The sequence below is a fragment of the Littorina saxatilis genome, linkage group LG3, assembly GCF_037325665.1.
Source record: "Littorina saxatilis isolate snail1 linkage group LG3, US_GU_Lsax_2.0, whole genome shotgun sequence".
Lineage (NCBI taxonomy): Eukaryota > Metazoa > Mollusca > Gastropoda > Littorinimorpha > Littorinidae > Littorina > Littorina saxatilis.
In genome coordinates, this window is record NC_090247.1 from 75,851,576 (window position 1) to 75,876,537 (window position 24,962).

At 42.6% G+C, this 24,962-nt stretch overlaps 2 protein-coding genes across 3 annotated transcripts in view; one reads left to right on the forward strand and one right to left on the reverse strand.

The window, feature by feature from the left end:
• Positions 1 to 1,322: 1,322 nt before the first annotated feature.
• On the reverse strand, positions 1,323 to 12,830 carry LOC138963282 (protein FAM76B-like). 2 transcript variants are annotated; one of them, XM_070335345.1, is made up of 9 exons: positions 12,644 to 12,830; positions 11,156 to 11,220; positions 9,901 to 9,961; positions 8,943 to 9,098; positions 7,512 to 8,044; positions 6,936 to 7,028; positions 5,253 to 5,400; positions 4,158 to 4,259; positions 1,323 to 3,428 (listed from the first exon to the last, which is right to left on the reverse strand). In XM_070335345.1, the coding sequence occupies exons 1-9, from the start codon at positions 12,722 to 12,724 to the stop codon at positions 3,339 to 3,341; spliced, it is 1,329 nt and encodes a 442-aa protein (XP_070191446.1). In that variant the 5' UTR covers positions 12,725 to 12,830; the 3' UTR covers positions 1,323 to 3,338. The 2 variants fall into 2 exon arrangements, with proteins under 2 accessions (XP_070191446.1, XP_070191445.1); XM_070335344.1 differs by having other exon boundaries at positions 7,512 to 8,077.
• Positions 12,831 to 13,179: 349 nt separating this feature from the next.
• The window catches only part of LOC138963283 (centrosomal protein of 57 kDa-like), a 66,408-nt gene continuing 54,625 nt past the window's right edge, over positions 13,180 to 24,962 (forward strand). Inside the window, exon 1 of the mRNA XM_070335348.1 lies at positions 13,180 to 13,319. Coding sequence (XP_070191449.1) covers positions 13,314 to 13,319 — 6 coding nt within the window. The 5' untranslated portion in view covers positions 13,180 to 13,313. The remainder of the gene's footprint in view (positions 13,320 to 24,962) is intronic.

The window sequence follows — 24,962 nt, forward strand, 5'->3', positions numbered from 1 at the left end:
TAAAAGGGGGTGGGGTGTGTTAAAAGGGGGTGGGGTGTGTTAAAAGGGGGTGGGGTGTGTTAAAAGAGGGTGGGGTGTGTTAAAAAAGGGTGGGGTGTGTTAAAAGGGGGTGGGGTGTGTTAAAAGGGGGTGGGGTGTGTTAAAAGGGGTGGGGTGTGTTAAAAGGGGGTGGGGTGTGTTAAAAGGGGGTGGGGTGTGTTAAAAGGGGGTGGGGTGTGTTAAAAGGGGGATTCCACTGTTGTCTCCACCTTCAAACACCCTCCTCAGGCACATTGTCAAACTCCCTTTACATCATGCAGGGTAACGCTGTACACATGTAGGAGAACTCTATTCATGTCATGTAGGACAGTGAACAAAACATGTAATACTTTCAAGTAGCCTTTTTCTGTACTGCTTTAAAGAAAATGGTACTTTTACAACAACAACAAAAACTATTGCCACCACCAGCCATACAAAACCTTTTGACACAAGTCCTGTTACAGGCGGTTTGTGGCTTCTTTCAAAGCATTTCTGTCTTGCAGAAACCAGGGAAAACGTAAAAATGTTGTCAGTTTAAAAAAGCTATTGAACTTATACTCAATAATTGACATGTAATACTTCCTAGCTGCACGGCAGACCTCTTACACATTCACTGAACCAGCAGTCGCCCAAAACAGCTGCATGCATTTGACTGCAACTCTCATCCCTACACATGCATCACCTAATTCACACTAAAATAACATACACATTGTAACCCTAACCGTCAAACTGTAACAATCATTGTTTACTCTTAAGTTCTCTGAGCATCTTGGGGTGGGCCTTCTTACCACTAAATTCCCACCTGCTACAGGAACTTCAAAATTCAACAAATCTGTATAAAAATGTCTCACGAATAATAATTAATATAGATTCCTAAAATGTTGTAAGCTGACAACATATTGTGAAGAAATGCCCACGCAGAGAGCAATCCAGCCAACTGATCAACAGACAGGTAATCAGAGGGACCTTGATTACAAATCACAAAGTACAGGTAATGACAGGGACGTTGATGAACCACAAGTGTAAGATGTGGGCGATGATGAACCATGCATGAATGGGAGAGTAACAATTCATCAAGGGTAATTTATAGAGGGATAAAGACCCACAGGTGCAGGGTAGGCAAACATGTTATTGTTAGCTTCCCACACTACACACATTCTCTTTCTCTGACAATGCATCGCCAGCTACATGTTCAAAACAAAGAACCTGACCACGAGATCATTGCTTGCTATTTCTCTTAGGCCAAAAAAAAAAAATAGGTGTGGTTACGGTACATGTACCATAGCCAAAAAAAATAGGGTAGGTAGGTAGGCAATCACTTTTTTTTTAAAAACTTTTTTTTCTAATGTGTACAAATTAAACATACTTGACAGGGAAATAAGTGTGCGACTCGGGCGCTTTCGCTTTCATTGCGTTTTTTGCACTCTTTTTTTTTTTTTTTTTGACAAATGTAATAAAAAGTTATAGGATCGGCCCCTAAAAATAGGGTAGGTCGGGTTACCGTAACCACACCTATTTTTTTTTTAGGCCTTAGTAATATTCTGCCCGTGCGTACAAGCACTTGGTTTGGGCTCCTCGTGTCAAGGGTTCCAATCCTGGCTGGGATTGATACAGGTCAACTTTATGACTCTGATACTCTATCTTAAACAAACACAAGATGGCTGGTGACACTCAACGCGCATACATCCGAGTAGCGCTACTCTTGAGGCTACTGTAGCTTCCCATTCACAAGAATCGCCCAAATGTCCCTAACACTGGGAGTGTAGCGTTTGATGAATAAATGTCTGCCTCTCGTTCTAAACCATGAAATTGCAGTTTTAAAGTGCACTGCAGCAGCCCACAGCTCAGAGAAATGGAGCTGCTGATTAAAATCCAAAGATGGCGTTTGAAGCTGGCATAACACCAAAACTTCCTTCAAATCGCTAAAAACTTTAACACCATTTGGGCAGAGCTAGAGCTGCCAAACATTTTTGACAGAAGGGAAAAGGTGAAGTCAAAAACAACCGTAAATTTTCCAAAATTACCAAAACATTTTAAAACAATTTCAAAAAATGTGCCAAAGAAAAGAAACTCTCGCAATATTCCTGATGTAAACTTTGACCAGCTTCACAAAGTTGTGTAGATGTCATTTAAGAAGAGATTGGAGTGTAGCACAGAGTGGTTAGCTGTTACAACTGTTTGCATGTAGAGTTATGAGGAGATCTGGGTGGATGACTGCAGCTCCATCCCATTCATGTCCCACCCCCGTGTCACCACAGTGGAAAGTAAAAGACTTCATGTCCCACCCCCGTGTCACAACAGCGGCAAGTAAAAGACTTCATGTCCCACCCCCGTGTCACCACAGTGGAAAGTAAAAGACTTCATGTCCCACCCCCGTGTCACAACAGCGGCAAGTAAAAGACTTCATGTCCCACCCCCGTGTCACCAGTGGCAAGTAAAAGACTTCATGTCCAACCCCCGTGTCACCAGTGGCAAGTAAAAGACTTCATGTCCCACCCCCGTGTCACCACAGTGGCAAGTAAAAGATTTCGGTCATTCTGCCATAAGTGCAGATGACTGTTTACAGCAAAACACGCTTAAGCCTGTGTATCTCATCTAAAGTCAGGGGAACACCAGGGAACATGTCCCTAATGGTTTGACCGTGAGGGTGTAAAACATCGTCATCTTCACCACACACAGTGGGCTGTAAGAGTGGCTCTCCCTCAATGCACACAACAGAAACATTCTTAATGACAGACGTAGGTACGCCAACAAATCAAGTGCATGATTCAATTAAAAGTCTTTAGTATTAAATTACTTATTTATTTCTGTTAGAAATTGTTTAGTTACATCCTAAACAAACAAGTTTGCCTAATTAGGCTTTCCCCCCAAAGTTGAGATGTTGAAGAAATGGGATCATACCTCTCTTGATCAAGTGCAAAGAAAATAGTTATGTCAAAAGTCACGAATTCTGCACAACAATACCAATTTCCCTGTCACAATAATGATTTAAAGCTCGTTTTAAGCGCGCTATGAACAGGCACATCAACACATTTGTTTATCCTGAAACCTGCTGCTGATTTGAGTGACTACATTATCCACAATGCAGTCTGTTCCTCTCTGCTGCTCCAATCGTGGCTTCCTCAATATGAGTCACCTTTTGTCCTGCTGCTAATTTGAAGCAGCATCAATGCTCAACATTTAATTGAAGATTTAAAAACATCTTGTAACCAAAACATCTTAGAAGATCCAAAATGGCAACATAAATAGCTGTACATAAACTGAGGTATTCCGCCAAAAATATATAGACTTTTTGTGTTGTCCAAAATGACAGACATGTTTCAACTAGAACTGGTGATGGAGTCTAATACACTTTTCTTGACCCCTTTGGACAGCTTGGTCACCTGGCGCTGCAACTCTCGGTTCTTGACCTGTTGACACACAGAACACAAGGTCACGGTCACACACCTACTTCCAATTACACAAGGTATGTATTGTAAGACTCAGTTATTCACAAAAACAATACAATCTGAAACAGACTGACCGTTAATGTTTAAAAATCAAGAAAAACAAAACATGAAAGGTTAGTTTATGGAAAATAAGAAAAACAAATGCTTCTGTGCTCACCCTTGCTATTCGAAATATAAATCAGAAACAAATCATTCTTCTGAACAGTCCAGAAAATTATAATTTTCTTCTTATTGGCCGGAACTCAACCCCACTGTGACCTTCAAATTTGACCAGGGTCAACCAAGCTTGACACTGCCAGGTCATTAAACCATGGAAATGAGTTCACTTTCTGTTCATGATCACATTCTCATTTGTTTGTCGGTCCCCTTCAAAGACCACTAAGTTGATGTTCTAGTCAATGTTTTGTTTTTTCGTCTATAATGAAACTTACTGTTCTAGTCAATGTTTTGTTTTTTCGTCTATAATGAAACTTACAAACTAACCTTTTAAAAAAAAAATTAAAACTTTAGCAGTCTATCTGTTTTGATTTTTCTGACTACACAAATCACTAAATAAAGACATAAATACACTTGAGAGACATGTTGTACACACCCCTGTAATAACAACATTTGATACACCCAAGAAACATGTGCGTACACACACCTGTAATAACGACCTAAATACAGGTGATAAACCTGTCGTGCACTCACCTGTAAGCTGGTGATGGCTTCATCGTGCAGCTTCTGGACGTTGGTGACCTTGGTGCGAGCGTCTTTCTCCGACTCCCAGGTCTCTGCCTTCAACTCATTGTACTGAAACAACAGCAACACATGTACATGTACTTCACACTTTGCTCACAGACCATCATTCTGTACTGAAACAACAGCCAACACATGTACATGTACTTCACACTTTGCTCAGAGACCATCATTCTGTACTGAGACAACAGCAACACATGTACATGTACTTCACACTTTGCTCACAGACCATCATTCTGTACTGAAACAACAGCCAACACATGTACATGTACTTCACACTTTGCTCAGAGACCATCATTCTGTACTGAGACAACAGCAACACATGTACATGTACTTCACACTTTGCTCACAGACCATCATTCTGTACTGAGACAACAGCAACACATGTACATGTACTTCACACTTTGCTCACAGACCATCATTCTGTACTGAAACAACAGCAACACATGTACATGTACTTCACACTTTGCTCACAGACCATCATTCTGTACTGAGAGTCAGGAAGACAAATGACAAAGTTGAAAACCCTATCTATGAAGCACTGAACTAAGAATCTACATACTTTTTTCCAAGCACTAATAAATTCCAGCTCCCTTCGCATCTCTCTCAGATCAAACAATCAATCTTCACCGGCTGCAAGAAACCAAGCAATATCCTGACTGAAAACAATGTGAGCTTTGTCATCACACTGAATGAATTTCAAATGTAAGCTCTTCTTTTAGTACGCGACATCACTACCACAGGGCTGATTTGAGAGTAGGCTTGTTCCTATTAAACAGGTCTAATTCAGAAGAAGGACCGTTTTCCGTTCCACAGGGCTAATTTGGGAGAAGGCTCATTTTTCGTTGCACAAAGATGATTCAGGAGTTTTCTATTTTCCTGTAGCACAGGGCTAATTCGGGAATAGTCTCATTTCATGTCATACAGGGCAAATTCAAGACTATGCTCATTTATCGTTACACAGGGTTAATTCAGGAGTATGCTCATTTCTCGTTACACAGGGTTAATTGAGGAGTATGCTCATTCCCCATTACGCCTCAAACCCACCTTCTTGTCTTTCTCCAGCAGCTGAGCGTCCTTGCCTTGCAGCTGTTTCTTGAGGCTCTCGATCTGCTCCCTGAGCTGCGTGATGAGGATGACGTTGTCCGAGCTGTTGGTGTCCTGCACCCCCACGTCTGACACGTTGCTACCCGTGCTGCACAACAACAGGCTATCGGCGTAGGGAATGAATGATAACGACAGGCTATCGGCGTAGGGAATGAATGATAACGACAGGCTATCGGCGTAGGGAATGAATGATAACGACAGGCTATCGGCGTAGGGAATGAATGATAACGACAGGCTATCGGCGTAGGGAATGAATGATAACGACAGGCTATCGGCGTAGGGAATGAATGATAACGACAGGCTATCGGCGTAGGGAATGAATGATAACGACAGGCTATCGGCGTAGGGAATGAATGATAACGACAGGCTATCGGCGTAGGGAATGAATGATAACGACAGGCTATCGGCGTAGGGAATGAATGATAACGACAGGCTATCGGCGTAGGGAATGAATGATAACGACAGGCTATCGGTGTAGGGAATGAATGATAACGACAGGCTATCGGCGTAGGGAATGAATGATGACAGGCTATCGGCGTAGGGAATGAATGATAACGACAGGCTATCGGCGTAGGGAATGAATGATAACGACAGGCTATCGGCGTGGGGAATGAATGATAACAACAGGCTATCGACGTAGGGAATGAATGATAACGACAGGCTATCGGCGTAGGGAATGAATGATAACAACAGGCTATCGGCGTAGGGAATGAATAATAACAACAGGTTATCGGCGTAGGGAATGAATGATAACAACAGGCTATCGGCGTAGGGAATGAATGATAACAACAGGCTATCGGCATAGGGAATGAATGATAACGACAGGCTATCGGCGTAGGGAATGAATGATAACGACAGGCTATCGGCGTAGGGAATGAATGATAACGACAGGCTATCGGCGTAGGAAATGAATGATAATGACAGGCTATCGGCGTAGGGAATGAATAATAATGACAGGCTATCGGCGTAGGGAATGAATGATAACGACAGGCTATCGGTGTAGGGAATGAATGATAACGACAGGCTATCGGCGTAGGGAATGAATGATAACGACAGGCTATCGGCGTGGGGAATGAATGATAACAACAGGCTAGCAGCCTAGGGAATGAATGATAACGACAAGCTATGGGCGTAGGGAATGAATGATAACGACAAGCTATCATCTTTTATGAAACAAACATGACCCCACTGTGACCCCAAAATGTGACAAGGGTCAACCAAATTGGGCTCATTTTGAGAGATCATCAGACCCTAAAAGTGTACAAAGTTTCAAAGGTTTACCTTGAAAAACATTCGAGATAACCTCAACGTTAATTTTTTTTTCCATGGCCGGACACGGATAATACCAAGACTCACATATTACTCAGGTGAGTAAAACAAACACTTATTCAACTCCATGGACCATACTTGAGGGAATTAGCAATTCTAATGTATGGGCTTGTCACTGACAGACACGTCCACAGCATTGTCTTTGGAGATGCCTGACACTTGAAATAATGTTAACAAAAATGTGAATGTGTTGAAAATGTTGCTTTAACCAGAGTTGCAATAGAAGCAAACGAAGAGAGTTCTTGTCATAAAACTCTAGTGTTGTGCATACCTTTCATACAGTGTTGTGCATACCTTTTAGGTGTGGAGACGGAGACGCCGTTTGACACGGACTTGTCTAACTTTGGCTTCTTGGCCGGGCTGCTCTCCTCCCCCTGGGATTCCTCCCTGGTGCACACAACATGCACATTGTACATACAACACAACAACAACACGGAGAAGAAGAACAACAACAGATATCTCATTATCTCTATCCACACATCAAGCTTCAATGTGGAAAGTTCTTACGTACAATATCCTTGCCCAACTGTCATCTCAGCAACACAAACACACTGCCTACAGATTTTGCTTCTGCATTAAAAACTCATGAACTACCACAGTACAGCCAATGTTGTTGTACAAGTGACCCAACTTCTTCTTCATTCATGCGCTAAAACTCCCACGTTGACTCATGTTTTTGCATGAGTGCGTTTTTATGTGTGTGACCGTTTTTACCCAGCCATTAAGGCAGCCGTACGCCACTTGGAACACACGACATTCCGGTTGAGAAGCCTGCGTCCTATCCACTAGGCCCTTGCGCTCGTCAGTGACCCAACAAAACCGTATGGTTTACAGGCTTTTCATTTTTAAATTACACAACATCCGACTCACTTGTTCTTTTGATGGTGATGCTTGGAGTGATGGTTCTTGGAGTGGTGGTGGTGATGCGACCTTGACCTGTGAGCTTTGTGCGGCTTTCCGTCCTTGCCCTCTCGGCCTTCACCTTTTTCTGACAACAAGTCGCTGGTACGGTCCAGCAGGTTGGACGTCTTTTCTGTCAGACTTTTTGACTTGCTGTGCTTGCGGTGGTGGTGGCCATTAGATGCCGCTGCCTTGTCCGCTGACGTGCTGGCCCCGGTGGACTCTCCCTCGGCTGCCGAGCTGCTGCCGCTGGCCGAGGGTTTGGTGTTGCTAGAAGCCAGTTTCATGATGACGGCCGCCAGCCCGCCCTGGTTGTCCCCCCCTTTGCCGTGCGACGTCAGTCTGTGGATGCGATTCTCCAGGCTGTCCCCCCCGTCTTGCATCGAGGCGGAAGTGGAAGATTTTCGCACCATACTCATGGTGAAGTCCTGACTCTTGCGAGTCTTGGCCAGCACGCGCTTGTAGGCCTGTGTGCACAGCCAGCACAGCTGTTTGCCGTCCACCTGCGCACCATACATCCAGTCGTTAGTCAAAGTCTGCTGCACACAAACAACACAAATAGACAAACACACACACAAAACACACTATGGATAACACAAGAAACAAACTACTGAAAAGAAGTGCACACAAACAAACACACACACAAAAAACACACTATGGATAACACAAGAAACAAACTACTGAAAAGAAGTGCACATAAACAGACAAACACACACACAAAAAACACACTATCATGGGTGCAACCTGGAAAATTCCAAAAACCGGCAAAAGTTGGGGTCCAGCTTTTTTAGTACCGTATTTAAAATGCCAAAAAAACACCTCTCCTGGAACAAAAACATCGGCAGCCGATGAAACCAAAAACCGGCTGCCGGCGTGTAACCGGCAGAGTTGCACCCATGCACTATGGTTAACACAAGAAACAAACTACTAAAAAGAAGTGCACACAAACAGACAAACACACACACACAAAACTTACTTAAGTTAACACAAGAAACAAAATATTGGAAAGAAGTGCACACAAACAGACAAACACACACACACAAAACTCACTACGGATAACACAAGAAACAAAATATTGGAAAGAAGGGTTGGCATGAAGAGCACCCAACACACTTTCACCCCGAAAAGAAACAAAGAAAATACACGGAACTACGTCTGGAGCGTTCGAAAAAGTGTTTAACGGGTCTAAACAACAAAATGATGTTAACATAATTGACATGTCCGACTGGTTTTAAAATCAGCGCATAGGTATGTGTGCTGTTATTGAGGGAAATTACATATGCACACATGATATATACACAGACACGCTTGAGCACACATGATATATACACAGACACACATGATATATACACAGACACACATGATATATACACAGACACGCTTGAGCACACAATTTTTCACTTTTTGCTTGCAGTCATCGCTGCGGTCAAAGGCACACTTGAGCTTGCACTGTTCACACGTCATAGGAGGACCCCACTTCTTCTCAGAGTTGACGCAGCGTTGACATCGCTTCCCGATGAACCCGGCCAGTATGCTGCAGTATTCACATGCTGTGGGCTGGAAAGAAATAAACACATTTGTAAAATTCATGTATTCATTGACAATAGACAGTTAACCAACACGTTCATGTATACATTTAGTATGGTTCTGTACAAACATGTTCTTCAGATCACAATTTATGTAAAGACCAGTGACTGAGTGAGAATTCCGTATCATAGCTAATCAAGAAAAAGCCATCACTAGCTTACCGCTATGAATAGATATGTCATTGTCAGCTAAACGAAAGTATTTAGAACTTTTAACGAGAGAAAAGAAACAACCTTGCGTTTCCGAGTTGTTTGTTCTTCATGCAGTTGTCACAAACTTTTTGAACTAGGCAAATAAATTCATGTTCTATTCACCTCTGCGACACACCTTTAAAAGTTCAACTTTACAAATAAACTACACCTTTCTTAACAATAACATTCCAGATTTGTCAAAACCCGTCTTTGAAAAGCTCACTTAATTAAGAAGTTCCCTCAGAGCTTTACAAATTATATAAACTTCAGGCAGACATACCTTTCCGTAACCGCCCTGATATGGCCCTTAGTGGTCGGCTGGGCGTTAATACAGAATACAGAATACAGTATTTATTGAGCCAAGTGACATTAAAAAAACATTTTAAGCACAAGGAATTTAGCGTAGTGTTGGTAAAATCACGCACACACACACACCCACACACACACTGACACACACACACACACGCCCACACATTCACTGACATACACACCAACACACACACGCCCACACTACAGCAATCACGATCACACCATCACACGCAGGGCAGACATTAAGCAAACAAACAAACAAACAAACAAACCTTTCCGTAAATCTTGACATTCTGGGCACATTTTGAGCAAATTGTTGTTGTGCTCCCTTTGCTGCAAAGAAATAAAACAAATTGTTATCATCAGTTAAACAAGGGCAATTAGCTGTTAGTCACTTAGTGTTCGCTAAAAACAAACAAAACAGTGTTTCATTTAAACATCATCAAAGTTTCTTCTCTTTAAGTCTAGCTCTTGTCAACACCTTATGAAAATACTGTTCATTAGCCCCCAAAGGTGTGTTTCCAATGACAAGGCAAAACAATAAGTATTGATTTTAAGTTTCCTGGTAAAGTCGAATTTTATCATTTCATAATTATTATCATTAAACTTTTTTTTGGGGGGGGAAGGGTAAAAAAAAGTCAGGATGGAAAATAAGGTTGGTCAAAAACATTGAATTTTTTTTCTCGGCTTTATACGTTTACTTTTACAGAAGCAAAGATTAGAATGAGGGGAAGGGATGAAAGGATCTGCCATCTGGTATAAAATGGCAAATATTTGTTTGAAAAGCAACAGATACTAGTGCATTCCACTGGTTACTTCTTCAGTTCTTTATCAATCAATCAATCAATCAATATGAGGCTTATATCGCGCGTATTCCGTGGGTACAGTTCTAAGCACAGGGATTTATTTTTTTATTTTATTTTTATTTTAGGCAATTTATATCGCGCACATATTCAAGGTGCAGGGATTTATTTATGCCGTGTGAGATGGAATTTTTTTACACAATACATCACGCATTCACATCGGCCATCAGATCGCAGCCATTTCGGCGCATATCCTACTTTTCACGGCCTATTATTCCAAGTCACACGGGTATTTTGGTGGACATTTTTATCTATGCCTATACAATTTTGCCAGGAAAGACCCTTTTGTCAATCGTGGGATCTTTAACGTGCACACCCCAATGTAGTGTACACGAAGGGACCTCGGTTTTTCGTCTCATCTGAAAGACTAGCACTTGAACCCACCACCTAGGTTAGGAAAGGGGGGAGAAAATTGCTAACGCCCTGACCCAGGGTCGAACTCGCAACCTCTCACTTCCGAGCGCAAGTGCGTTACCACTCGGCCACCCAGATTGTATTTATGATATATCACAGATTCACAGGAAGTAAACGTCCTGTTTACCAAGTCCACTGTGGTATGTTATCTATTTCAAACCTCCCCATTGATATTTAACTCATTACACTTACACAACAAAAATCATTCGCTATGAGTATGAGATAAAAACCAGAAAGAAATAGACTGTACCTGTTTAACTGGAACTCTGCTCGGCAGTATGTACACTTGACCACAGGAAAGTTGCTTCTACATTCCTAGAACACAATCATTTGATTTTGAAATGAAACATTCTTAAAATGTAAATCAGAATTAGTGATCACTGACTAAAGCCTGTAAAGGAAAACAGATGAATTACACTACACAGATGCATCACGTTAACTAAAGCTAGATCAAAATGACAATGTTGTTTCATACTGTACTGTATTGTCAAGTAAGTGTGATCTCTTACAAAGCTCACTGTGTCACAAACTTTAACTTTTTGAAATTTTTACATTTAGTCAAGTTATGACTAAACGTTTAGACGGGCAATCGAGACGAGGGTCGTGGTGTATGTGTGTTTGTATACATGTATGTGTGTGCGTGTGTATGTGTAGAATGTTTCCGAGGAAACTACAGACTGATTTTTATAAAATTTCCCATGAGATATCCTCGGTATGATATCCCCAGACCATTTTTTCCTTATTTCGAGAAATGTATTTGATGACGTCTCATCCAGCTTTTTGTGAAAGTTGAGGCGGCACTGTCACACCCTCAGCTTTTGATCAAATAGCTTAACATTTTGGTGAAGTAATTTTCGACGAAGCCCGAACTTTGGCATTTTAGCTTGGTGGCTTAAAAATCAATTAATGAGTTTGGTCATTCAAATTAAAATCATGAAAATTGCAATTAAAATTAAAGTTTTAGCAATCGATCAATTATTCTTAAAACCATTTAATCTTATTTGTTATTATTTCCTGATTCTAAAAACATATACATATCTTATATTTGTATTAAAAACAAGCTCAGAAAATTAAACTATGAAATTCTATTTAAAATAAAAAATTCAGAAATCGATTTTAAAACAACTTCATCTTCTTCCTTGTCACTCAGTTCCTGATTCCAAAAGCATATATTTTTAGATATGTTATGTTTGGATTAAAACCAATCACAACAAGTTAAAAAGAATAGAGATACAGAATAAAACCTTGCTGTTCTGCTAAGTGCACACGCTATTGCGCTATACTGGCTTGTCAATTCCACTGTTTACAATTTCATCATGGGGAAACTGACGAAGCTATTTTGTCTTGGTTAGAAAAAAAATGCAGGGCGGTCAGTTTCATTCTGTGAGTTCGACAGATTGACAAAATAAAGTAATTTCGCCTTACGCGACTTGTTCAGAGTTAATTCCATGAGAAACACTATTGCTGAATGAATCACAAATGGTAGTTGGTACACATTTTGCAAGTTCTCTCAAGAAAACAGGATATTATTATTACTGCATTACATCTAATATTCGCAGTCTGGATCGATCAAAGCCCAAATCCAAAACGAAAAACAAAAATGGTTCAATTTCGACGAAACAAATAACCGGCTGGATTTTCACTACAAGGATGGCCAAGAAAAAACGTCTTTTGTTTGAACGAGAAAACAAGAATGATCAACAATCAAGTTGTTGAGAAACAAATCTTCTTCACTTACTTTACAAAGCTGATCGCCGTGTGATAGATCATCGAAGGGAAAACGCCGGTGACACTTTGTACAAGCAAATAACGCTGCCATTTTAAAAAATCAAAAAGAGTTCCTTAGCATGGTAAAATGAGACTAATATCAACAGATAGATTGAATTCAGTGGTCACAACGCTCTGTGTCCTCAGTAACCGGAAGTTAACACATTGGCGCATGCGCCAATCTTGAAAATAGTAAAATATTTTAAACAATTTTTGTTCGCTTTGCGTGTACACATAAATGTCTGAACAGAGAGTCAAGCAATTTTGGTCAAGCAGAGAGTTTAAGGCTGTGAGGATGGTATGAATTTTAAAACAAAACAAAAATATTTCAGCGGGGGTAGTCCCTATTCCAATCCAGTATTACAAAGGTCGTAAGAATTTTTGTACGGACAATAATCAACAGAATTGATAAATAATTTAAGTCAGTCTAGCGACATAACTTTTTTGTCAGAGTCCTCAGTATTCAGAATTAAGACAAATCGTTACAAATGTAAATGTTCGAGATATCGCGATTTTTCGTTGCTGCTGTCTGCTAGATCACCCGGATGTGGCTTCTTTCGATTGTTTACAACCTCCATGTGAATTTGGATGCAGCGATCGTCGCCGAATAACCAACAGACGACTCTTCAGTGAAATCATAGATGGGGGTAAGTGTGCAGTTCAGTAATCTTGTTTTCTTTAGCGCACTTACATGTGAAGGGTTATGTTTTTACGTATTTCTCCCACGTGTAGACGTTTCGATTGAACTTGTTTTAGGTTCTGGCGCCTTCTCTCCCAGTAACTAGTCTCATTTCTAAATGTTACTTTCAAAAAGATTCTGATCTCAGGAGGCATTTTTTGGGGTATAGTATGAGTATGATAGACTTGCCGATTGAAAAGTGACATTCTTAAAAAAATCAAGCAAACAGACAGTTTCTTAACTTGTCTCCTGTACCATCATCAGCGGAAGATGAAGGTGGTGCTGGAAGGAGAAGCAAGCGACGAAGTCCCAGTCATTTCGGGAGTCCCACAGGGAACGGTCCTTGGACCTCTTCTCTTCCTTGTGCACATAAACGACCTCCCCGATCAAGTGAAGGCAAACGTACGACTCTTCGCAGACGACTGCCTACTCTACCGTGACATACGCTCATTCCAGGACCACATCGAACTTCAAAAAGACCTTAAGAACCTAGAGTGCTGGGCAGAACAATGGGGCATGAGATTCAACGCGCAGAAATGCTACATCTTATCCACCAAACCCAAATCCCAGTACTTCTACACACTGGACAATACCATCCTTAAACACGTCAGCCAGAGTACCTATCTCGGCATCCAAATATCCTCCGACCTGAAATGGTCACCCCACATCTGCAACATCTGCAACAAGGCAGGGTCCGTCCTCGGATTCCTACGAAGAAACCTGCACAACTGCCCGCAAGAGTGCAGACGCATGGCGTACGTCACTCTTGTCCGATCGACCCTTGAGTATGGGGCAGTTGTGTGGGACCCTTATCTAAAACAGGACATCGACAAAATCGAGAAGGTACAGCACAAGGCAGCCAGATTCATCTGCAAAGACTACAGATCCAGAGAACCTGGCTGCATCACAGCAATGCTACAGCGACTAAACCTACCCACACTTGCAGATCGGCGCAAACAACTCCGCCTGACAATGCTATATAAAATAACGGGAGGACAAGTACCAGCTATACCCCCAGAAAGTTTCCTCACCCCCGCAGATAAGACCAAGCGGAAAATTATATCAACAAAGTTTTACGGGTGCACATCAGAAAACCCCGTTGAGAAGCGAGTCTACAACAACTCGAGACCCTTCAAAATTCCGGATAGCCGATCTGAACCGTATAGAAACTCTTTTTTTGTCAGGACGCCGACTGAATGGAACCGCCTACAAGACTCCGTGGTACATTCAGCAACTGCCAACACATTTACATCAGGTGTTGGCAGGGCCCCACCACCATAGGCGCACCGCCAGGTGTTTTTATCCTGCTTTTAAACACTGCCCAAATTCCAGCAGTTGACACCACCAACCTGGAAGGGCATGCATGTATAGAAAGTTTTTAAACTCCGTCACGCTGCGCTCTCTCGCCCATTGCGACGACAGCCATTATTGGCTACTGCAATGTACTACATCCAGATCCAGATCCAGATCATTTTTGCATTCATTTCTGGCAGTGTACTGTCACTTTTGGTTTGATCAATTTGGGTATGAATCGGGTCGTGGGCATCTGTTTCTTTGCTCTGTACAAAATACAAAATAGTACTGAGAAACTTGTGTCACAGTCATTAGCATCTGACTGACGCCACTGTACTGTTGGGCAGCTACTTGGCTGGTAATGGTGGCAATCTACTATCTAGTCAACCTTTGAGGGGAAACAAAGTGCTGGATTGCTGGCAGTATGTAACAGTATTACTTGGTACAAAAGCAGTGTCTTAGAATATTGTCGTAAAGGGTCTTGTTTCATATTTATGCTCTTTACTTACAATTTACATCAACATTTCAGCGGGTACAGGGAATGCTTCAGTGATCATGATACCTACATGTAATGTTGTATGTACAGTATACGTACAAGTTATACATCTATAAATGTATGGTGATGTATCAACAGATTTTGCATCAGGAGTATGCTGGAAGATGTTCCTTTTGGTTATGACTGCATGAATAATTATTCCGTAAAACTGAACAAGTTGACTGTCACTGTCAGTAAGTTTTGATAACTGCCAAAATCATTTTGCTGGTATCTTCTTCTTCTTCTTCGTTCATGAGCTTAGACTCCCACGTTCACTCATGTTTTTAGCACGAGTGGATTTTTATGTGTATGACCGCTTTTACCCCAACATTCAGGCAGCATACGCTGATTTCGGGGGAATTTTGCTGGTATGAATTTTTCCTTCAGTATTGTTTGTGTGGCTGATATCAAGTTTGTTTGTGGCACACTGTGCTGGCCAGGTGTAACCACTCATATTATGAAGTCACCGGCAGGTATCACTAAGCCGGATATGACGTCATCAAAGACATAAATTGATCAAAAAAATGAAAACAACGTGTGGGGACATCATACCCAGGAACTTTCATGTAAAGTTTTATGAAGATCGGTCGAGTAGTTTTCTCTGAATCGCTCTACTGTCTACACATACACACACACCCAGACATACATACACCACACCCTTGCCTCGATTCCCCGTCTATGTTAAAACATGAATAGTAAAAACTTGACTAATTGTACAAAAAAAGAGATATTCTAAGAAAATGAAAACATTTTGTGCTGTAGGTAAGATGAGTCAGGGATATATATATGATGGTTGATACCGTATAGTAAAAGCATGCAATTATAGCACTCAGACCATTGCGTTCTCTACTAGCGTTGTTAAGATCGCCATGACTCAGACCCAACGAGATCTACTTGTGAACAGTTGAGTAAAATGTTCAGTGTCACTGATAATGAATAGGATGCAACTGTAAGACGGACCTTTTTCATGTGAACGGAAGCGCTCATGAATTGTGCTGTCTTTTGTCATTAAAGCAAAGCTTTCATTGATCTTTGATTTTTAACGAATACAATTAAACACCCATCTTTGATTCTTCTTTAAAATGTTTTGCTTGTTCATTTATCACACGCATGTGTATTGTAATGATTGCTTTCCATCCTGACAGATATTTGCCGATCAATTTTAGACATTCCTGCAGTTAAAGAAAAGTCACAAAGAACAGTGAAGTTGAAATGTGAGTAAAGCAGCTGAGCTATGTTTTTATAATCTTACAACAAAGATCAGATTTGGGTGACTGTTCCACTCCCAATACAAAAAATTAAACTTAGGATAACAAGTGTCCATCCTGAACTCAGGTAAAAATGAGTTACTTCCCTTCGAGTCTCATTTATCAGAGAGACATGAGCGATAGCGTGGACCGATGATTATGAGAATGAACAAGTGTCCTCAAATGAATAAAGACAACTACCACCCTCTTCATTCTTACTGGGTACTTAAATGTCGGGCCCAACCCCCCACCCCCTTTGCCTCTTTCCATTGAGTGAATGGGTTTATGAGCTTTTTACTGTACACCCGTATTCCAAAGAGAGCGGATATTGGAATGGGAATGGGCAGTGTCAACCTATCATCATTGATACCAGAGCATGCCGGTGTGTTGTGGGCTTGTATGAGGGCCTTTTACAAACTTCAATCAATGATCAGTGAATGAATATGACACTACCTGCATTGAGACCTGTGGGTGAGAGCGACAGTGACTGGTGGCACCTGACTGCATGGCCCTTCACTGTCTTTGACAGGAGTGAATAATACATGAACTTCTGCCGGGCCCCCACATGTTTATTACTTTGGACTGAATAGTCGAACAACTTGCTCATGGGTTTACTGCTTCTCTCCACCCCTCCCCCCCCCCCTCCCAGTACAGGAAAACTGATCAAATGTTGTAAATGCTGTGTTATACAAGATTTTGTCTATTAGGCCAAAAAAAAAAAGGTCTGTTTATGGTAACATAGGCAAAAAAATTAGGGTCGGTAGGTCGGGATTTTTAAAAAAAATTTTCCCCTCCAAAAAACCATATTTTTACGTTATTTATTTATTTTTTCCCCAAATACCAAAAAAAAAGTCTAGGGTCGCGCGAAAAAAATAGGGTCGGTCGGGTTACCGTAATTTTTTTTTTTTTGCCTTATCATGTCCGAGTGTAGTGATGTAGGAGTATAAGAGACGGGCATATGCCATGAGCCTCATGTCCTTTCAAAACGTCTCCTCGCTGTCTCATTTGTAAATTCTTAGACCTGTGGAAATTGTAGTCAGTGCCGTAAACCAGAACGCATTCTAACTTGGGCTATTCGTAATACATATATAGATATATGAATCGAATTGATATAACATATGTTCAGTTGGAAACCTTATATTTTAAGTGCTTTGAGTGAGCGAGAGAGAGCCCATCCCGTGGAGTATGGTGAAATCAAAGCAATCTTCAAAATATCAGAGAAACAATCGCTCAGCCGGCAATGGCCTTTCTAAACAATAATTTCCCCTTTTAATGGGGCCACCTTTGATAGTACCAACCTGATCCCCAATTGCTTCTTTCCACGCTTGATAGAACTCACTAACAGGACTTTCAGTTTGGTGTCCCACCCGCTCAGCATGGTGTGGTCATTGTCAAGGGTTCACCTTGTTAAGGTGGGTGGAGAGGGGGGGTGTACACAGACTGGTGAAGTAAGCAGGGTGGGGTGGGGGTGTTGGTTTGAACACTGACTGACTGGCACCCCACCCCACGTGACAATCAGTTCAACACTTCATTTTTCAATTCGATTATCTTGTCACGCTGATGATGTCAGCAGTCTTCCAGAATGGCGCAGAGTCATTAGTCGTGAATGGAGGGTGGGAGAAGGTGGTGCACGTGTGGACAGCATCAAGGTGCGTGATGGGGTGGGAGAAGGTGGTGCACGTGTGGACAGCATCAAGGTGCGTGATGGGGTGGGAGAAGGTGGTGCTCGTGTCGACAGCATCAAGGTGCGTGATGGGGTGGGAGAGGGACGATGTCAACACTGCTAACTGACCGCCGGGTATCTCACAAGACAAAAACTGTGGAGTGGTAACTTCAGTGCACGATCGTAATATGCCTATTATCAACACCATTCAAAGCGAAGAGACCAACTTTGGTTTAATACAGAATGTAAATACATGTTTCATTCCCAGATAGGAACATCATCTTGTTATTGCGGGAAAAAGGCATCCGCTGAGTTCGTGCGCACAATGATAAACACTCAACTTAATTAAGAGAGTAAGCAAAATAAAATAACTGCCGTAAGGAGAAAGTTAGCATGCATTCTGATAAGCATCGCTCCACGGCTATTGCCAGTTGTCTCTGACCGGACGATACAGTCCTACGCGAATCTATCAAAACAAGAATGACAGAGTTATCTCCCATATGTTTTTCGCGAGCACTGATCTAAATTTGAGATCAGTGTTCGCGAGACGAAAATGATTGCAGATTGGCCCACTTCGACAGTGATCTCCGTTCTGTTCTTCACAGTTATGATAAAGACATCGTTCTAAGGCCAAAACAAGTCGACATTTTGGGACTGCTGCCGGAAGGAGACCGTAATATATGGTTTCATCACTGTCAACTGGTTACAGAAAAATCATCTGCTCCAATGATCTAAATTTGAGATCAGTGTTCGCGAGACGAAAATGATTGCAGATTGGCCCACTTCGACAGTGATCTCCGTTCTGTTCTTCACAGTTATGATAAAGACATCGTTCTAAGGCCAAAACAAGTCGACATTTTGGGACTGCTGCCGGAAGGAGACCGTAATATATGGTTTCATCACTGTCAACTGGTTACAGAAAAATCATCTGCTCCAATGAGCGCCGAAACCAAACGGTTGATTATTACGTGACACTTTTACCATATTTAGAGTTGTTTGCACAGTAAATACATCCGCGAAAAATAGCTCGCTTGAAACTGTCTAAAATAAAAATTCCTCTGTAATTTAAAAATGACAAAACACCATGAAAAAAATCATTATCGACGATCGCGAATCTGCTTATATCAATAATACATTACAAAAAGCTCTAAATATGTAAAAAAAAAAAACGGTTTCCTTGCCAGACAAGGAAACTCAAGGTATCCTGTCAGGGAGAAAATGAGCCGAACTCATTTTGACCTGAGTTCAGGATGGTTTACGCATGCACCAAATAAGGAGCGAAAACCTTCACCCTAGGCTTGAATGCTTTCTGCTGCCCCCCCCCCCCCCCCCCCCCCCCCCAATCCTCCCTCTTCTATCAGAGACTGGAGAAGATTGTGAAGCCTGATACAGATTAGAATCTACCTTGACTGGGACCAGGTAAATTGCTTGTTGCGGTTGAAAGGGAAAGTTGAGAGGTCCACCCGAGTGAAGACAATGGAAGGGGTATAACGGGTGGGGTGGCGTGTCACACGCTCTGGCACGTTCACAGTTTTTACCTGTGATTGATATCTCACACAGGAGCGGCTTTAAAGGCACGGCCGTCCTTCCCGTGTGAACGATTGGACGAACCATCTCAGGAATGGATAGGCCGTTTCGTGGTTAAAGGCCATATCTCCACTTGGACACATACCAAAATCAAAAGTCTGGGTGCTCTCCATGCAGAGTTGGAAGTTTTTAATGAAATAATTTCTTATCAAACACTAGTGGTAATCTGTGAAATTAATTCATAAAATAATTCTCACTTTGCGCAGGAAGCAGTCAGGATGTTGACATTTGTTTTGGGTCCAAGAGGAGGATGTTGACATTTGTTATGGGTCCAAGAGGAGGATGTTGACATTTGTTATGGGTCCAAGAGGAGGATGTTGACATTTGTTATGGGTCCAAGAGGAGGATGTTGACATTTGTTATGGGTCCAAGAGGAGGATGTTGACATTTGTTATGGGTCCAAGGGGAGGATGTTGACATTTGTTATGGGTCCAAGAGGAGGATGTTGACATTTGTTATGGGTCCAAGAGGAGGATGTTGACATTTGTTATGGGTCCAAGAGGAGGATGTTGACATTTGTTATGGGTCCAAGAGGAGGATGTTGACATTTGTTATGGGTCCAAGGGGAGGATGTTGACATTTGTTATGGGTCCAAGAGGAGGATGTTGACATTTGTTATGGGTCCAAGGGGAGGATGTTGACATTTGTTATGGGTCCAAGAGGAGGATGTTGACATTTGTTATGGGTCCAAGAGGAGGATGTTGACATTTGTTATGGGTCCAAGAGGAGGATGTTGACATTTGTTATGGGTCCAAGGGGAGGATGTTGACATTTGTTATGGGTCCAAGAGGAGGATGTTGACATTTGTTATGGGTCCAAGAGGAGGATGTTGACATTTGTTATGGGTCCAAGAGGAGGATGTTGACATTTGTTATGGGTCCAAGGGGAGGATGTTGACATTTGTTATGGGTCCAAGAGGAGGATGTTGACATTTGTTATGGGTCCAAGGGGAGGATGTTGACATTTGTTATGGGTCCAAGAGGAGGATGTTGACATTTGTTATGGGTCCAAGGGGAGGATGTTGACATTTGTTATGGGTCCAAGAGGAGGATGTTGACATTTGTTATGGGTCCAAGGGGAGGATGTTGACATTTGTTATGGGTCCAAGAGGAGGATGTTGACATTTGTTATGGGTCCAAGGGGAGGATGTTGACATTTGTTATGGGTCCAAGAGGAGGATGTTGACATTTGTTATGGGTCCAAGGGGAGGATGTTGACATTTGTTATGGGTCCAAGAGGAGGATGTTGACATTTGTTATGGGTCCAAGGGGAGGATGTTGACATTTGTTATGGGTCCAAGAGGAGGATGTTGACATTTGTTATGGGTCCAAGGGGAGGATGTTGACATTTGTTATGGGTCCAAGAGGAGGATGTTGACATTTGTTATGGGTCCAAGGGGAGGATGTTGACATTTGTTATGGGTCCAAGAGGAGGATGTTGACATTTGTTATGGGTCCAAGGGGAGGATGTTGACATTTGTTATGGGTCCAAGAGGAGGATGTTGACATTTGTTATGGGTCCAAGGGGAGGATGTTGACATTTGTTATGGGTCCAAGGGGAGGATGTTGACATTTGTTATGGGTCCAAGGGGAGGATGTTGACATTTGTTATGGGTCCAAGAGGAGGATGTTGACATTTGTTATGGGTCCAAGGGGAGGATGTTGACATTTGTTATGGGTCCAAGGGGAGGATGTTGACATTTGTTATGGGTCCAAGGGGAGGATGTTGACATTTGTTATGGGTCCAAGGGGAGGATGTTGACATTTGTTATGGGTCCAAGAGGAGGATGTTGATTGTAACCCAGTGGGGCCAAATCTGATGTAGTGAGCCAGATTGTTTACAGGATAACAATTAACTGTCCTTATAAAATGTCAAGACAGGAGCGCCCTTATAATAGACCTGTGATGAGTATGTGTGTACTTTCAAATTAAATGACTCCTAGTCTTGTTTGCACACAGTCAACGACTCTCTTGAGAGGGTGTTGGATTGAGATTGGGCATTGACTCCGATAGGATAAAATACAACACACGCACACAGACACAGCGTCATGGGCATTGACTCCGATAGGATAAAATACAACACACGCGCACAGACACAGCGTCACAGGCACTCTTCTAAGTAAGCATGAAAAAAAATGAAAGCGCACCGCTTTCGTCAACACAATTTCAGTGGATTGGCAGATATTTTCCCCTTGTAGTCGCAATAAATAGGCTTTGTTCTCTCGTATGACAAACGTGTGTGTGTGCGCGCGCGTGTGCCAATGGCGACTTCAAGATACAACTAATCCGATGTTTTGTTACATTTATTTCAGTTCGGGGCAAGTATCTATCGATTTTATTTCAGTTCGGGGCAAGTATAGATCTATCGATTTTATTTCAGTTCGGGGCAAGTATCTATCGATAACTGATATTTTATGTCGCTAAGCCATTGTCCAATATGAAACCATACCTGACGGGTGCAGTGGCGTGGTGGTAAGACGTCGGCCTCCTAATCGGGGGGTCGTGAGTTCGAATCCCGGTCGCTGCCCCCTGGTGGGTTAAGAGTGGAGATTTTTCCGATCTCCCAGGTCAACTTATGTGCAGACCTGCTGGTGACTTAACCCCCTTTGTGTGTACGCGCAAGCACAAGACCAAGTGCGCACGGAAAAGATCCTGTAATCCATGTCGGAGTTCGGTGGGTTATGGAAACACGAAAATACCCAGCATGCCTACTCAACGAAAGCGGAGTGGAGCTGACTATGCTCTCAGAGTATAGTGTGGGGAACCCAAATGGGCAAACGAACTCACACGTAACCAGACAATTCTGGAACGCTGAAGAAGAAGAAGAAACCATACCAATACCAATATTAGAATGACTGTTTGATTGTGTGTTCAGGCTTCATCTTCTGACCTTGCTGATGACTCTGAGACGCGTTTGAAGAGGCCAGTAGTGAGTCACAGGGTTTGGGTTTTCTGCATTGAACTTTACTGTGCATCCGTGCTTGTGTTCACTTTGAGGTTTCGTTCACTTTAAATGCATGTTCTTGACAGTTGTCTGTTGATACGGTATTGCCCATTCTAGAAAGTTGTCTGTTGATACGGTGTTGCCCGTTCTAGAAAGTTGTCTGTTGATACGGTGTTGCCCGTTCTAGAAAGTTGTCTGTTGATACGGTGTTGCCTGTTCTAGAAAGTTGTCTGTTGATACGGTGTTGCCCATTCTAGAAAGTTGTCTGTTGATACGGTGTTGCCCGTTCTAGAAAGTTGTCTGTTGATACGGTGTTGCCCGTTCTAGAAAGTTGTCTGTTGATACGGTGTTGCCCATTCTAAAAAGTTGTCTTGATACGGTGTTGCCCGTTTTTGACAGTTGTCTGCTGATACGGTGTTGCCCGTTCTAGAAAGTTGTCTGTTGATACGGTATTGCCCATTCTAGAAAGTTGTCTGTTGATACGGTGTTGCCCGTTCTAGAAAGTTGTCTGTTGATACAGTGTTGCCCGTTTTTGACAGTTGTCTGTTGATACGGTGTTGCCCGTTCTAGAAAGTTGTCTGCTGTACGGTGTTGGAAATGGGTCCCTGATCCTGCCTATTCAGGACCGGGGAAGGCCCGACTGACTAGTTAGTTTTTGTGTCCTCTTAGAACCAATTGGCCTATCTTGGGACAGGGAGAGTCAATATGCTATGTGGGGAGGACAAAACACTGGACAGACATGCAAACAGAGAACACATACGATCGTGTTATAGTTCTGTAAAGCTGTTATTGCGGTATTACAAAATGGGGATGAAAGTGACGATTTTGTTGGAAGTTGTTGCCTTAATTTACGAGTAATATGGGAAGGTGAAGGCAGCGAGGGAGAGGAGTTGCGCATTGCATTGATAAAGCTAGCCCGAGAGTACTTCAAATCTCTAATATCTGGCTCCCCTCCGACCAATAATGGTTGCGGGACTACCTTTACCTCTTTTGCCTTGTGGGACTACCTTTACCCCTTTTGCCTTGTGGGACTACCTTTACCCCTTTTGCCTTGCGGGACTACCTTTACCCCTTTTGCCTTGTGGGACTACCTTTACCCCTTTTGCCTTGCGGGACTACCTTTACCCCTTTTGCCTTGTGGGACTACCTTTAACCCTTTTGCCTTGTGGGACTACCTTTAACCCTTTTGTCTTGTGGGACTACCTTTACCCCTTTTGCCTTGTTGGACTACCTTTACCTCTTTTGCCTTGTGGGACTACCTTTACCCCTTTTGCCTTGTGGGACTACCTTTACCCCTTTTGCCTTGTGGGACTACCTTTACCCCTTTTGCCTTGTGGGACTACCTTTACCCCTTTTGCCTTGTGGGACTACCTTTACCCCTTTTGCCTTGTGAGACTACCTTTACCCCTTTTGCCTTGGGGGACTACCTTAACCCCTTTTGCCTTGTGGGACTACCTTTACCCCTTTTGCCTTGTGGGACTACCTTTAACCCTTTTGCCTTGTGGGACTACCTTTACCCCTTTTGCCTTGTGGGACTACCTTTACCTCTTTTGCCTTGTGGGACTACCTTTACCTCTTTTGCCTTGTGGGACTACCTTTACCTCTTTTGCCTTGTGGGACTACCTTTACCCCTTTTGCCTTGTGGGACTACCTTTACCTCTTTTGCCTTGTGGGACTACCTTTACCTCTTTTGCCTTGTGGGACTACCTTTACCCCTTTTGCCTTGTGGGACTACCTTTACCCCTTTTGCCTTGTGGGACTACCTTTACCCCTTTTGCCTTGTGGGACTACCTTTACCCCTTTTGCCTTGTGGGACTACCTTAACCCCTTTTGCCTTGTGGGACTACCTTTACCCCTTTTGCCTTGTGGGACTACCTTTAACCCTTTTGCCTTGTGGGACTACCTTTACCCCTTTTGCCTTGTGGGACTACCTTTACCTCTTTTGCCTTGTGGGACTACCTTTACCTCTTTTGCCTTGTGGGACTACCTTTACCTCTTTTGCCTTGTGGGACTACCTTTACCCCTTTTGCCTTGTGGGACTACCTTTACCCCTTTTGTCTTGTGGGACTACCTTTACCTCTTTTGCCTTGTGGGACTACCTTTACCCCTTTTGCCTTGTGGGACTACCTTTACCCCTTTTGCCTTGTGGGACTACCTTTACCTCTTTTTCCTTGTGAGACTACCTTTACCCCTTTTGCCTTGTGGGACTACCTTTACCCCTTTTGCCTTGTGGGACTACCTTTACCCCTTTTGCCTTGTGGGACTACCTTTACCCCTTTTGCCTTGTGGGACTACCTTAACCCCTTTTGCCTTGTGGGACTACCTTTACCCCTTTTGCCTTGT

What these genes read in the sequence shown, in the direction of transcription:
- LOC138963282 (XM_070335344.1), bottom strand. Translation starts at nt 12,724, where the DNA reads ATGGCAGCGTTATTTGCTTGTACAAAGTGTCACCGGCGTTTTCCCTTC. An exon ending in GCGATGACTGCAAGCAAAAA is followed by an intron (nt 8,078 to 8,942) that starts GTGAAAAATTGT and finishes TGTGTGCAGCAG; the next exon opens with ACTTTGACTAACGACTGGAT. An exon ending in CATCACCATCAAAAGAACAA is followed by an intron (nt 7,029 to 7,511) that starts GTGAGTCGGATG and finishes TGTGTGCACCAG; the next exon opens with GGAGGAATCCCAGGGGGAGG.